The sequence below is a fragment of the Fundulus heteroclitus genome, chromosome 6, assembly GCF_011125445.2.
Source record: "Fundulus heteroclitus isolate FHET01 chromosome 6, MU-UCD_Fhet_4.1, whole genome shotgun sequence".
Taxonomy (NCBI): Eukaryota; Metazoa; Chordata; class Actinopteri; order Cyprinodontiformes; family Fundulidae; genus Fundulus; species Fundulus heteroclitus.
In genome coordinates, this window is record NC_046366.1 from 27,777,161 (window position 1) to 27,793,242 (window position 16,082).

General features: G+C 42.6%; 1 protein-coding gene across 27 annotated transcripts in view; it reads left to right on the plus strand.

The window, feature by feature from the left end:
- The window catches only part of epb41l3b (erythrocyte membrane protein band 4.1-like 3b), a 75,532-nt gene that overhangs the window by 42,475 nt on the left and 16,975 nt on the right, over nt 1-16,082 (plus strand). For 9 of the 27 annotated variants that reach the window (XR_004931243.1, XM_036138483.1, XM_036138482.1 and 6 more), the window contains exons 9-17: nt 2,354-2,398; nt 2,942-3,094; nt 3,618-3,715; nt 5,202-5,377; nt 6,552-6,757; nt 7,107-7,700; nt 12,081-12,143; nt 13,664-13,729; nt 14,729-14,920. Coding sequence is in view for 26 of the 27 variants with exons in the window: in XM_036138483.1 (XP_035994376.1) it covers nt 2,354-2,398; nt 2,942-3,094; nt 3,618-3,715; nt 5,202-5,377; nt 6,552-6,757; nt 7,107-7,700; nt 12,081-12,143; nt 13,664-13,729; nt 14,729-14,920 (1,593 nt within the window). In the remaining variant the exon portion in view is untranslated. Of the gene's footprint in view, nt 1-2,353; nt 2,399-2,941; nt 3,095-3,617; nt 3,716-5,201; nt 5,378-6,551; nt 6,758-7,106; nt 7,701-12,080; nt 12,144-13,264; nt 13,301-13,663; nt 13,730-14,728; nt 14,921-16,082 lie in introns of all 27 variants that reach the window. The other 18 variants (XM_036138484.1, XM_036138498.1, XM_036138477.1 and 15 more) reach the window with 17 other exon arrangements.

The window sequence follows — 16,082 nt, forward strand, 5'->3', positions numbered from 1 at the left end:
GAGGGCACCACTCCCACCTTTTGCTTGAGGTTCTGTTTGTACGATATGCGTTGAAGCTGTGTAAGGTCGCTAGGAAATGCTATCACAACCAGCATTCGCTTTCTGCTCAAATTTAGCTTGGATTGTTGAGGTATAAATGATGCAGGGATGCTGCCACCTTGTCTTGCAAAAGGTTTTTTTTTTTTCTTCACATATTTTGTCACAATACCACCATTATACGGGATAGACCCAGGCAAAGTGCATATCTAATTGTGAGGCGTAAGAATAAGAATGCATGGTTTTTTATATGCCCTGTTTTTAGCTCCATCCATCTTCCCCTCAAAATGACGTAATTCCCACAGCATGATGCTGCCATCGTCATGTAGGGCAGGGCTTCCCAAGTGGGGGTTGCAAAGTGATTTGATGCTGATGTGATAAAAATATTTGGCTTTTCCTTATTTATAAAACTGGTATCAAAGTATCACTTTACAAGGTTCTCCCTATTTCTTATTTTTTGTGTAAGAGTTCTTACAAAAATATTAGTTTATCATAATCTCCCTCCTCAAAAAAGAAGGAAAAATCCTGCTCAACACTGATACTGATGTCAAGTTTATTTAGAGAAAATTTATTTGGAAAGGGTGAACATCCTTTATTTATATTAAAAACGGGCTTTATTCGTATTTTAAGGTGACTTTGAGAGTCTTTACTGTGATGGACTGGCAACCTGTCCAGGGTACACCTTGCCTAATGACAGCTGGAGACGGGCGCCGATATGAAAGTTAAAATGGATTAATCTCACCGCCTTATCCATCCACGCTTTTGTAAACTCAACTGACCCGACACAGCTACAGAGAAATCGGAGCGTTTTGGTAGAGCACCAAGCAAATTTGAGCATGTTTAGCATTTTTCTGTTATAATTTGAGAATTGAACTCAAAATGCAGGCCATTGTATTTCCAGTTAATTATTGTTAGACAAATTCTATTCAATTTTATTGATATAGCGCCAATTCATGAAACATGTCATCTCAAGGCACTTTACAAAGTCAAATTCAATCATATTATACAGATTGGTCAAAAACTTCCTATATAAGGAAACCAGTTGATTGCTTCAAAGTCCCGACAAGCAGCATTCACTCCTGGAGAAGCGTAGAGCTACAGAGAGAGTCGTCTGCAGTGTTGATTGCTTTGCAGCAATCCCTCATACTGAGCAAGCATGAAGCGACAGTGGGAAGAAAAACTCCCCATTAACAGGAAGGAAAACCTCCAGCAGAACCAGAACCAGGCTCAGTATGAACGGTCATCTGCCTCGACCGACTGGGGGTTAGAGAAGACAGAACAGAGACACAATAAGAGAGACAAAAAGCACAGAAGCACACATTGATCCAGTAATCTGTTCTACATTAGATGGTAATAGCGGGTGATCATTTGTAAGAAGTTGTTTCTAACCTCATAAACTTAGAGCCTTGCTTTGAATGTCGTAACATTTAATGACATTAAGTGGTTCAGCAGCTTTCTATGTGGCACTTCTCTAAACCAAAGGCTGTCTGGGAATATCCAAGGACTTTATGTCACATGACAGCCAGGAAAACTGCAGCAGCCAATACAGTCTCTTTCTCATTCTTTGTAAAAGGCTAAAAAAAAAGGCTAGTGTATGAGTTTCACAAGCTGTGAACACATCTCAGTAAACCAACAACTGGTAGAGTTGAGTTTTAGTCAGGAACTCTACTACATTTAAACGACTGATGTCTAAAAATTAGGAATCCTAAGAATGTTTTAAGGATTTTGCAATCACAAAGTTTGCAACCATTCCCACGCCTGTATGAAACCCCACACATATCCCACCCATGCCGTCACATGTAACGTTTAGCCCTACAGCATTACCTGCCTGACAAACATCATGGCTGCCACTGCGACTCCCCGGTTGAACGTCACTTCACTGATTTACTCGCACCGTGTCACTGCTGTCTCTGGAGCCCAGCTTAACTTTTTTTGCGCTGCCGTTTCTCGTCCACCGGCATCAAACGCAGCATCAGAACACCAGGCAGGAGAGGGAGCGAGCTGAAGGGCTGTCATCACAAAAAGAAAATTGCATCCATCGCCTTTTTATGATACGAATCGCTTATCAGAAAGGCGCTTTGAAAGCCAAAACGGGCCTGGATGTGAGCGACGGGGGGGGGGGGGGGGGAGGATATTGCCCTCCCAGATGTAGATCTGAATGGACGAGATGACAGAGATGAGGAAGTGGCTTTGATCAAACTGAATAGGCACCAGGGCTCAGTGCTGCCTCTGTTAGTCATAGTTTTGACACCCAAGAAAATATGTACATATCAGAAGAGCATCCTCTTTTGTCTTTTCTCTCTCATTAAATGCAAAGTTGGTAGGGAATCTCTATGAAAGCTTGGCTCCAGCTGAGGGAGAGGTAAGAGGCCGCTTTCCATGTGCTTAAACTACCTGAGTGAGTGTGTTTTCCACTTGTGCATGGCTACATACAACACTGTCATTTCCAACATCCCATCTATCACTGGAGATTGGTTGCTCCCACGTCGGACCAGCGCCTCCCTCGTCGGTTTCAGCCGGCCATTTTGCGCTTTGTGCAGTGAAGAGCATCATTTTCCCCAAAACCTTCACTGCTGCATTTGCCAGTTGTCGCCCCCCACCCCCGCCCCCCCTCCCTGGTCGTCGTTCAGTGCCAACACAGCGTGCGTAGAGGAGATTAGAGAACCACATGCCTGATTCCACTCCACGCCTGCCTGCTCAACCCCTGTAATTACCACAAACCTTTTTCTTTTACATTTCTACTTTGTCCTGCTGTGCTCTGACGCCTGAACACTTCCTGTATATATCGAAGGTTTATTTTCTTGGGACCACAGAAAGGAGTAGCCGTGTTTCACTCGGTGGATTTTCCCCTCAGCCTCCTTAAACTGACGTGCTTCTGTGTGGTTTCTCGCTGTGCTATCCGCAGGACTCGGAGGGAGTGGAGATCATGCTGGGAGTCTGTGCAAGTGGCCTCCTCATCTACAGAGACAGGTTGCGGATCAACAGATTCGCATGGCCCAAAATCCTCAAGATCTCGTACAAAAGGAACAACTTTTACATCAAAATCCGACCCGGCGAGGTAAAGGCCGCAACAGAGAGAAGGCGGCACAACACCGGTTGTCCTGCCAGCGCGTTAATTTGCATTGTGTCAGCATTAAATGCTTTTAGAGATATTTTTTATGCCACACTCTGTCCATCCAACCATCCATTCATTTTCCTGTCATCCACCAATCCTCTGGAAATCCAGAAGCTAGAAAAATATGAATTTTCTAGCATTAAATATGTGTAATAACCTGGAATTAAGATGCTTGACACCCAGCACCTTATTTAAGATGAAGAGGTGACTCAGCAAAATTTCAACAATCACATTGTAGAAACGTAAAGGGGTCTGTTTTCATAATTTATCACTCTTTTGGCTCTTAAATCATGAAATGTTGAGTCGGGGCATTAACTTTGAAAGTAAATGAAAGATTTCTCAGTAGGGTTTTGTCAACGCAGTTTAAGAGAAACTTAAGATAGCGTAATCTGAGATTAGAGAATGTTCGGCGTTTTAGTGAAAGAGAAAATAAAAGACCAACGATGGCGTTTTGTCTGCGTTGCAGTTTGAACAGTTCGAGAGCACGATCGGTTTCAAGCTTCCCAACCACCGCGCTGCCAAAAGGCTATGGAAGGTCTGCGTGGAGCACCACACCTTCTTCAGGTAAGAAACTGGAGTTCATTTTACCTGAGAGCCTGTTGAATGTGCCGCCTTATTTGCAGAATCTTGACGAAATCTCCACATGTAATGTTCAATGCTGTCACATTTGCTCACATTGCAACAATAAACTTTGGTGTATGAGCATTTTATGCAATGGATTAACACAAAGTAGGGCTAACTCAAGTTGAAGGAGAATGTTACATAGTTTTCATTGTTTGTTCTACTTAATCTGAAACGTGCAGCGTGCATTTATATTTCTTACCCTTATTTTGAAAGTACTAACTAACACATGAGGCCTAAACAGAACAGCTCCATTCATGCTGACAATAAATTACAGGCTGGTGACCTGCTGAAGTTAACAGCTATGTTTACATGCACAAGATTTCACGATCGGATTGATGCGTATTCAGATTAGAACACAAAAATCAGTTTTTACCATTTATATGGGCACAAAATCAATTAATCCGATCATGATGTGCGTTATATGGCTTTATTCAGAATATAACCTCTCTGACGTGCACAGTTATCAAATTCCCTTTAAAAAAAACACATTAAAAAGAACTTTAGTCTTTGCTGGACAACAGAAAAAGTAAACAAAGCAGTATTGTATGAGTTTTGTCTTCTGAGCTTCCAAGGCTGGACTTGCATCAAGTTGTGATTACAGTTGAGTCATTACGAAATAATGATTATCAATCGGCATAAACCAACCGTTCTTATTCGGATTGCAATTTCATTCCAATTGAGCTTAATCTGATCACAATATTCTGATTGACTACTTTACGCGACGCATTTTTATTCCGATAAATTTTGTCCATGTAAACGTAGCAATTGGGTAGGTTTCTCATCCGTTCTTGGATTTGTTTGGATCGATAATGTGAGATCCTTTAGCCAGCTCCATGTTGTCAGAAGAGTTGTTTGTAACGGGTTCCTTAATTCAACAGGGCAGTTTGAACTAATCTTGAGTGTAGCTAATTGGTTGCAGGGGATCGTTTTATTTAGGGTCACTAGCCTAAAGCGGATCGAATACAAATAACGCGTCACAGATTTTTGTATAGATATTTGTTGCGGTAGATCACACGAAATCCTAATTCCACTGAACTCTGTGGTGGGGATGTGAAAAAGGTCGGCATATGAATAGCTTTGCGAGCCGCTGTGGGTTTTAAATATGACTCCAGCAAAGTTCCCGGGGATTTCTCTGGCGATCTTTAAAGGTGAGGGAACCGTGTCTGCTTTGCACTTTGCCTCACAGGAATGAAATCGAGCTCAGTGGCGAGGAGCAGAGACTCCGCTGAGCCTCGCCGTAGTTCGTCATGCAGAGTTGCTGCTTTAAGCGAAAATGTGGCCTCCTGGGTCGTTTGGCGTAGCGGAACCTGCTTATGGGTTAGGCCCCCCCTGGAGACGTATATAAATGAGGAGTTTTAGTGCTTGGGCTTAAATCTGTGTTTTATTCCCCTCCCTGGCTAATGTGCTTGTTTGTAACCCGTCGCAGGCTCGTGTCTCCCGAGGTGCCTCCAAAGAAGTTCCTCAGCCTCGGCTCCAAGTTTCGCTACAGCGGCAGGACCCAGGCTCAGACGCGGAGGGCCAGCGCCCAGATCGCCCGGCCCGCGCCCTTGTTCGAGCGCTCCTCCAGCAAACGCTACAACATGTCCCGCAGCTTAGACGGAGGTGAGGAGGAGGAGGAGCCGACTCCGCTGTTTTAAACGTATCCACAGCGTTGGGCTACAGCTGTATCCCAGTAGAGATTTTACATCATATGCACTCATGATTCGGACTCTTTTGTACAGGACTGTCTCAGAAAATTAGAATATTGTGATAAAGTTCTTTATTTTCTGTAATGCAATTAAAAAACATGAAACGTCATACATTCTGGATTCATTACAAATCAACTGAAATATCGCAAGCCTTTTATTGTTTTAATATCGCTGATTATGGCGTACAGCTGAAGAAAACTCAAAAATCCTATCTCAAAATATTACAATATTTCCTCAAACCAAGGAAGAAAAAATTATAACAGCAAAACCAAATCAAACATTTGAAAATGTCCATTAATGCACTCAGTACTTGGTTGGGAATCCTTTTGCACAGATTACTGCATCAATGCGGCGTGGCATGGAGGCAATCAGCCTGTGGCATTGCTGAGGTGTTATGGATGCCCAGGATGCTTCAATAGCGGCCTTTAGCTCATTTGCATTGTTGGCTCTGGTGTCTTTCAGCTTCTTCTTCACAATACCCCACAAATTCTCTATGGGGTTCAGGTCAGGGGAATTGGCAGGCCAATCAAGGACAGTAATGCCATGGTCAGTACACCAGTTACTGTGAGAATCTGATGTCGTCTCTTAACCACTACCATACTTGTGATTTAGTTTACTGAACCAAGCTGAGTGTTTTTCAAGGCTCAGGAAACCCTGCAGTGTTTCGAGTTAATAAGACGATTCAAGTGATTAGTTGAATAGCCTACTAGTATACTTTGTCACGATATTCTAATATTTTGAGATAGGATTTTTGAGTTTTCTTCAGCTGTAAGCCATAATCAGCGATATTAAAACAATAAAAGGCTTGCGATATTTCAGTTGATTTGTAATGAATCCAGAATGTATGACATTTCATGTTTTTTAATTGCATTACAGAAAATAAAGAACGTTATCACAATATTCTAATTTTCTGAGACAGTCCTGTATAAATCGAGGGGCTGCGCAGGCCTAATCTTAAATAGCTGCTTGTAGCTCGGCTGCATCGTGGGGTCTATTTTTTCCACTCTTCCTCTGCTGGGGTCTGGTTCTTTAAATTAAAGCGAGTCTATCTCCCAGAAAGCGCCGTCTCATCAACCTTTTGTGCTCAGCTCCCATTATGGAGAACCACGAGGCTCCGGTGAAGGACGGCACTGACGGCGCGCCCAAAGCCGTTGCCAAGGAAGACATCATCACCTCGGTGACGACGGAGAGGAAGGCGGAGGAGGAGAAGGAGGCGCGGGAGGACGAAGCACAGAAAGGCGGCGCGGAGACGCCCGAACCGACGGTGACCACGCCGCTCAGACACGACACGAAGGTAAAGAGCTGTCCCAGGGCGACGCGTTAAACAGAGGAGCTCCTTCACTAAAAAGCAATATAAAGATGTTATTCTTCCCCTTTTTATTGGTTTAATTCTTTTATTCTTATTACTTTTTAATGGCTGAAGTGAATTTCCCAGATGCTTTCAGCTTTAACCCCCTGCAATAGTCAGGCTTCTCATCCTTTGTGCGCTTTACTAATTTCGCTTTTCTTTTCTTGTCCTTCCTTTGACCCTCACATTTTACTCGTGTGTGTGCTCATGCGTGTTCACCCCCCCCCCCCCCCTCTCCACCCCCCCCTCGCTTCTGCCCATCCACACATGCGTGATCACCTCGCTGGCATTTCAGCGCTCACCTTTTGTGTACGCCAACGACCCCCTCCGCTCCGAGCTCTCCCTCCCATCGTCTCCCATCTCGTCTCCCAAAGTGCGGCGGAGGCGCAGGGAGAGCGGCCGCAAGCGGGCCTCCTCGGTCAGCCCGGCCAAGAGCGGCGACGGCCGGCGGCGGCGGCAGGCCCGCGCCGACCGCACGGCGGCCCTGCTGGTGGAGCGGGCGCTGCTGCTGTCCGCCCGCAAGCAGCGGCTGGAGCAGGGCGGGCGGCGCGGCGGCGGCGGCGGCACGCTCTTCTCCTTCTCCCTGCACCTGCCCGACCTGTCCTCCTTTCTGGACGAGGACGGCTACATCACCTTCCCCGACCTGTCCGAGATGCGCTTCGTTCCGGAATGCGCGCAGAACTTCCTCCCCTTCAAGTCACCGTCTCTAATCCCCTGCTTCCTCTTCATCTTCTTCTTCCTCCTCTCCACCTCCTTCTCAGTCCCCTACGCTCTCACCCTCTCCTTCCCGCTGGCGCTGTGCCTCTGCTACCTGGAGCCCAAGGCAGCCTCCCTGACCGCCTCCATAGCCCAGGGCTACCATGACCATGACAGTTCAGAGGAAGAGGAGGTGTGTGTGCGCGCGCGTACGCCCGTTTTGTTCCAGTTCCCACATCTGACCCAGAAAGAGCCGCTAACGCCTGATGCTGTCCTGTAGCCGCTCCGCCAGTTCAGATGCGACCTGGAGATAGCGTGTGTCCCAGTGTCTGTCAGTCTCCTACTTTCAGAGCCTCATCTCTGCTGCCTCGCCCTGTTGGAAACATCCTCATCCTCATCATCAGAGTCACGCTTACAGGGATCATTTTACCTGCATGGGCGTCACATTTCATTCGATCCGCAGTAACACCTCACCGAAGAGAAAGCAGTCACCTTCCATCGCTTTCTTTGTGTCTAACCCATCCTTAACCCGTCATGTCCGCATTTCTGACTTCCTCTGTTCAGTCAGAGCTCAGGAAACAGCCACGTCGGGTAAAAAATATTCACACACCCTGAACATTTTCCCATTTATGTTCATTCATGGTGCCGCTGGAATCTTTTAAAGTCATTTATCAGGAATTTATGTGACCAAAGCAAAGTTGTGGAAAATGTGAGGCGGAAGTAAAAAAAGATTTGTTTTCAAATGTTTTCACAAACAAAATCTAAAAAATATTTGCCATGCATTTGTATTCGGCTCCCATTACTGATTCCCCTTAATAAAATGATGTGCAGTCAGCTGCCTTTAGAAGTTACCTAATCATCAAACTGAGTTTAGTTTGTTTGTACTTTTAATCTCAGAATAAATCCAGCTGTTCTGTGAAGGCGTCCGAGAAAATCAGAACATTAGTGAACAAAGAGCATCATGAAGACCCAACAGGTCAGGGGTAAAGCTGGGGAGACGTTTAAAGCAGAGTTAGGTTATAAAACAATAATCCAAGTTTAAGAGTTCGATCCGTCTACTGAGAACGGAATGAGTAGAACGGCTGATCGAAGAAGAGATGGTCACATACTTAAAGAGACAGGACCCCAAGGAGAGCACCGCTCAGAGAAGCAGCCGAGGGGCTTAGAGTAACCCTGGAGGAGCTGCAGAGCTCCATGGCTCAGGTGTAAGAAGCTGTTTATGGGAAAAGTTATTGCTCATGAACTCCAAAAATCTGGTAAGGAGAAAGCTAGTGTTGAAATAATAAGGGATCCTGTTTGTCGTTTGTTGTAACAATGAAAGGAGGGCGCCACAGCTGAACTTTTTGACCAGCATGCAAAAAGCTGTGTGACGGAAAACTTCAGCAGCAGCAGAGAAGATGGGAAGAAGGGGAAGATGGAGGAGCTAAATCCAGGCCGGAAGAAAAACCTTTACAGGCTGTAAAATACTGTAGACTAGGACCCTAAAACATTCAGCCAGAGCAGCAGAACGATTTAGCTTAAAGTGGATTCATGTATTTAAATGAAATAGCCAAAGCTCAGATCTAGATCCGGCTGAGAATATGTGGCAGGGATTAAAAATGTTTTCTCTCTTTGCAGTCGGATTCAGCTTGAGGTGTTTAGGAAGAAAGCAAAAACGTTTTCAGTTTCTGGATTTGAAAAGCCGCTCCGAAGACGAGCTGCAGTGAGCAGCTTCAGATATTATTATAAAACATTTTAAAACAATACCTTCCGCTTTACAATTTTGCAGATTTGTTGTTGGTCTATCATGGGGATGTGGATATTTTTAAGACATCGTACTTTAGCCGCATGTTGACACTTTCATAATTATGTCTTCACTCGGTCTCCCTGCATCGCTCTCCAACTCTGCACATATTTTTAAAAAAGTGCTAATTTACATCAGAGTTCTGTCGATGGGACTCGGTTCATCGCTGAGAGGTGATGGCTAACATCAGGCAGCCCACTTTGAAACTATCAGCTGAATGAAGTGATGCAGAGAGACGGAAACAAACAACTTCCTCCACATCACCCACAATGTTGACATGCATGGAGAGGAGGGGGAGGGCCTGAAAGTCAGGTTGCTGCACAGCCACAAAGTGCACAGATCAGATTTGACTATGAGATTTATTCTGTTAATGTAATACTGTTTCTTAATGGTAGTTATTTACGGCTATGTGTTGTGCTGATCAGATGTTTACAGACAATCATCCTGGGCATGGATCCCAGAACTAATCTGGTGTGTTTTGCTTTCTTTCTTTTTTTCAGGGTGGAGTGATGATGCAACAAATGATTTTTAAACAACCTAAAATTAGATGCAAAAGTTGGATTTGACTGGGGATTTTCCCTAATCCACTCAGGTTCAGAATCATACACGCGGGCTAAAATATGCGTAAATAATGCTATTAATATTTAGATAAATGCCCTTTAGCACGTTGGTGGGAAACCAGATAATTTATGTAAGCACCAAGAAGCTTCAGAAACAGTAGAACATATTTACAGTGATTGGTTCCATGGAGATTGGTCCTGGCTAAATATTATTTTGGATCTATCGGATTTATCGCTTCCAAAACCAGTTTGGATGTGTGGTTTGGATCATTGTCCTGTCGGGACTCAACAACTCCGTTTAATGTACCAGTAGCAGGGAAACAGCCACAGCATGATGCTGCCACCACCATGCTAGACAGCTGTTAGTGTTCACTTCAAAAGCCTCACGCATAACTTGTCATTTTTTTTATCAAATATCTAATTTTTTTTCTCTTCTTCAGACATTTGGCATGTCTATATGGGCAGCTGCAAGTTTCCGTGATGATTAGACATGTTGACGTTGAAGCAGGAGCTTCTTTCCTTGTCCTCTCTCCCTAATGTAAAACTAAACTCTTCTATTTAAACATTTTCCAAGTTATGTTAGACCAGAGCTTCTCAGGTTCTAAGGCTGTTTTTAAAAAGCCTGACTTAGAGTCGCACAATATCCGTAATATATGTGCAAAACTGTTACAGACAATTGCAATGAGGATATTGATTTTGATTAACCCACATTCCCCTTTTCTTTTTTTTTTTCCCCACTTCCCCAAAGCACTCTGACATCACGGGAACAGAAAGTCGATCAAATATATTGTGTCCAAAGAGTCATTGTGATATTGGAAACATTATGCAGAATGTCATTCCATATATTGTGCAGCTCTAATGAACCAATGGTCTATGCTTACTTAGGTACACATGTTAGTGCAATGATCCTAAACGAGCAATATAATCGATTTTTTTTGCTGTCTAATAGTAAGTTTCTGGAAAGGCTCCAACCAGCCATGCTAAAAATGTTGGGGCTAATTTTAAAAGGCCATGTCCATCAGACCGACTAATTAAATGAGTGAATATTTTAGAGGCACAACTCCTTCGCTTTTTAAACTTTTTGTAATCCATTCCTTTGTGTGCAACAAGGTCCTAACTCCCATCTGTATAATCTGAATGTATTTTATACCGTGAAACCAAAGCAAAAATAGAAGGCAGCACCCCAGGTAGGCGCCATTGAACATTTAATTATTTTAAGGTTCGGATGTTTCCATTCCATGACCAGATTTCTTGTTAACATTCAAAGAATTATTATGCAAATTAAGGCCAGAGGTGTTTATCAGTTGAGTTATTTTCCTAATAGGGTTTTAAATAAGAAATGTTTGGGTAGATTTGACTGATTCTGTCCGTTTCATATAAAGCTTTAACAGTTTTATTCAACAGTGGCCCAAATATGTTGTCTTTATTTAGTGACCCACCTGAAACCCAAGTGTCATTTACCCCATTTTGGGATCTATTTCATCTGCTATAGGTGTAGAAGCTAAAATACAAAGACGGCAACATCTACAGGAAAGCAATACAAAAGCTGTTCTTGTATGAATAAAACTGTTTAATGGATTTGGGCCCTTATGGATGAGACTGATCATATTTAAACGAGCTCAACTAATTCTGCCTAAAAGGGTAAACCCATCCAGAATAATGCCAGGACGTTGCTCATTACACCCAAACATTAGCGGGTCTGTAGGTAAATTTTTAAGCCTGCGTCTCAATCTCTGACCAAATTCACAATTTGAACCTTCTGGGTGTGTTTCTTTTGTTGTTTTTGATCATTGAATGCATCACCATTCCACCCTGATTAAAAATAACCGCTCAAACACGTCTTTATAAGCTAAATGATGAGCGTATGTAAACTTCTGATCTAGTCGCGTTCAAGGCTGCAGCCTCTTCAACTCCAATTGAGCGACGATCCACTTTCTGATCAAAGTGACCGGCTGACGGTTTCAACTTCCTCTGAGTCTGTTTCGCTTGCTTCTTTTCTCCTTTTTCTTTGCCTTTTATCTTTTCTGTTTAGCCGTGGTGTTTGTCTGACATCAGCGTAGCTTACCTTTGACAATCAGAGCGTTTCCATTTCTCCCATGTGTGGCAACAAGGGATCTGTTTTGATGATAAATGTTAGTCTTTATTTATTTATTTTTTTACTTCAAACATTTACAAGCTGGCTCCTTCTTCTTTTTCTCGCTTGCAACTCGGGATGTTTTGCTTCGGTCTGCAAACGCAGACTGACAGCGAACGTACGGACTTTGCCTGCGACGGAGAGATGACTGCTACGGAGGTTTGTATATCAAAGAGAGTAAATCGGCAAAGGGGGAAAAAACTTTTGTTTTTAGTCACTGGTGAATTGCAACAAATTACTGGTCCGCACGATTAGTTCTGTTTTTTTTTTTATTTTTAGCAAACTGTAAATGCACTTCCTTATTTTTTAAGTATTGTCCTTTTGCATGAACGGTAAAAAAATCTGACTTTCCTATTAAACGGTTAGTTTCTGCTGACTAAAACGTGTTTAGCAGAAATCCCGGTGTAGCAACTACTAGGATTACTGTTTTTTCTGGGGGGTTTTCCGAGTTTTGTGTTTTATTTATTTATTCTTAGGCAACAAATTGTTAGGGGTTTCACACATGGCTCAAGCAACAGCGTTTTGCACCGGGCAGCGAGTTGTAGCACGAAAGTTTTTGGCCACTGTGCGCGCGGCTCCTCTCACTTTGAGATGTTATCTAAAAGAAAAGCTGCTGATTTCCTCATAGTTTCCACTTGAACTCCTGGAGATTGATGGGAAAGTTTGTTTAAGCATATTGAAAGTCATTTCTTCTAATTCTACTGGTGTTTAAAGTGCCAGGAGGTTTGATCCACTGAATCCAACCTTATGCTACAACAATTACTGCACCACTGTCCAGTAAAACAACAAAACAAAAGCATCTTTTATTTTCAGTCGTGTGTTTTTTTTTTTTTTTTTTTTTTTATGGTTGTCAGCGAGGATGTTTATAAAAGATTTGACTTTCACTCAGATATTTGCTTTTGTTATTTTGCAAACCACAATAATAGTGTTAGGTCATGCCCCGCGCCTATTCATAAAGGGCTCTTTGCAGCTCAGTTTCGTGGCTTTTAAAGGGACGGGTCGCTGGGCGAAATGTGGCCGCTGCTGTTTGGTAAACATTTATTTTATTTTAAGCAATGCAGAGCTTTAAAATTTTAACAGCCAGAACTTGTGGGATTGATGTAGTTGCAATGAGTTTTAGAGCTGAAAAATGATGCTGTTGATTTATTTATTTTTTTTCCCACATCTGTCTTGAGTTACTTTCTGTCCCCTAACATTACCGTTCAGATTCCCCTCTCTTAAATAACACGTTACTGCTTCTTCTCACCTTCTCTGTCCTTTCCGTTTTTACTCGCCGTCAGTCGGAAGCTGACGAGGACTCCGAGATGAGGACGCAGGTACGCCGGGGTCGCTGCGTGACCCCCGCTGAGTGCCTGGGAATAAGACGCAGTGAAACAAAATCGGCTTTCTTTGCTTTGCCTGCTGCTGCTGCTGCTGATGACTTAATCAAACGGCTTAATTTCAACTGTGTCGTCCCACAGCCACGGCCGGGAGTCGGATGTTATTGTTTTTAAGGTGTTTTTGTTAGCATGGCTTTTTACTCCCATCACGTCGTTCATCTACTCCTTTACAGCAGAAGCAAAAGCTCCCATTGTCTCCAAACAAGAGCTGAAATCAAACCACACAAACTGCAGCGCCTATTAACCGTTCTTGTAACGACTCCTTTTTGCCATTTTTTTTTGTTGTTGTTGTCTTTGCAGTACAGTTTCATAAGACGAGCAAAAGGGGAAAATGTTTTTATCAGACATAGTAATCTGATGCTAGAGGTTGGTAAGCAAACGGAGCATGTCTGAAATACGCATGCAGGTGCTTTTAAAGCATAATGAATGAGTTTGATTAACCCATAAAACATAAATCGGAGTATTATGTACAGTTTTATTGACTTTGCAGTTTGAAATAGGTGTTGATGTGAGCTTTCAGACTCCTTAAAAACAAATATAACTGAATGAAACTGGAATAGGTCTGTTTTGAGATGTGGGAGTGTTGTGCTTAACAAACATGACGCATGAAACCATTTATCTTCTTTGTATTAAGCTGTTCTTAAATGCCCCTAAAGCATTTAAGTTTTGTTTTTTTTTCCTTCTTTGATTAACTGGTGCTGCACAGGCAGTCTGCAGAGCCTTTGAAAAGCATCTCCTTACAGTGACAATAAGTTTGTTTGTGTGTGAGTGATGCAGGTCTGCAGAATGCAGGGTTCCTACACAGTATGGGGAAAAATCTGGATTCTGACTCGAGGCTTTTTTCTCATCTAGATAAATATGAGGGGGGAAAATATTTATGCAATCACATTTCTAAAAGATCTATCTATCTATCTATCTATCTATCTATCTATCTATCTATCTATCTATCTATCTATCTATCTATCTATCTATCTATCTATCTATCTATCTATCTATCTATCTATCTATCTATCTATCTATCTATCTATCTATCTATCTATCTATCTATCTATCTATCTATCTATCTATCTATCTATCTATCTATCTATCTATCTATCTATCTCAATCATTAAAGCCTAGCCTCTGTAGAAACACCTGCCATAAATTAATATTGATCTTTTGTTTCTGTACTGCACACTTTTTCCATTTTTAAAGAGTAGCGTTTTGACATGAAATGTGTGTAGGAACCCAGAGAAAAGCTGCATTTTGATTTCAGACCTATATCGTGCCTAATTTGGAGCTGCAAGCTACCCTTGCCTACATAAAGCATGACTTGGTCCCCTCCCTCATCTCCTCCTCCCTGTGTCACGGTTCGTCGGCCGTTAGGACTCTGAGCCCCCGCCCGAGGTGGCCAAGCACCAGACGAACATCAGCGAGCTGAAGCGCTCCTTCCTGGAAACGGACGGCGGCGGCGGCGCTGCGGGTCTGACGGAGTGGGAGAAGAGACTCTCCTCGTCGCCTCTGCGCTCACCCAGGGCGGATGAAGCGCCAATGATAGAGCCGCTGGAGCTGCAGGACGTAAGCTGCAGACTTAATGACGGCGTGTCTGTGTGCAGCATGACATCAGCAAAGGACATCTTCATTAAAATGCAGGCAGCAGGAATAATTGTGGTGATCTCATCTTTATGGGAATATAAACCTATTTTGGCATCAGAGTCCGTCTGGTTTAGAGTATTTTATAGTGGGCACACATTTCTCACCCGTTCATGTTTTTTTTTTTTTTTAAAGTAGTTTCAGTTATGTGTTTTATGTGACTCTGAAGATAAAGCAGCTAAAATAGTTTATTTACACAAGTGTTCGAGACTTTTACATTCATCGCACTCTCTGGGGGCAACAAAATGTTGAATTACTGCACTTGGTGGAGGTTTGGTCAGTAGTTTTACTTTCTAGCTCGAAAAAATGGCAATATAGCAAAAGTATGGCAAGATATAACATATTCTATCAGCTAGCTCTGCCAAACATAACGAAATAACGTACAATTTATTTATTAATCTTGAGGAAATGCTCTTCACCAACCTGAAACAAAAAATGGTCTTACAGGAGATTCTCTCTCTGGATCTGTCTGTTTTATAATTTCCTATTACTCCTGCAACACAAATATTCCTTCCTAGATTTATTCTGCCTTCAGCATTAATGTCTTACTGTTAAGTCTTCCACACTAATGCGCTGCCTTTTTAACCAGGATTAACAATCTATAAACTTGCTTCTGTTTCATCCATTTACACGTTTCCTTACGTTTGTGCATATGTGGGTTTTCGTGTTCTTTTTGAAGGAAAACAACACAGTGGAGAGTAGATGCATCTACTGTTCCCATCAAACAAAGACCTCATAATGTGATTTGTTTAAAAGCCTTTTTTTTTTAAAGGAAATTCATGCTTTTAATTTCTCAATTATATTTTTAACTCTTGTCTACTTCATTTAAAAGTTCTCCATGCCTATTAGCACCACTGGTAAAGATGTGTCATAAGATAAATTCATGTTTTATTCCAAGATAATCATTTTGCTGAATTTTATTTCAATACAGCCTTTAATTTGGTTATTTATTCATTTGGAAAATCCCTCCTGTCTTGGTCATTCTCCACTGCTGTGAACACTTTGTACGATCTGCTCTTGCCAGTCGCCTGGCGCTTGATCTTGTTGGATGGTTTCCAATGCTGAATAAATGTCCCCAAATTGAAGG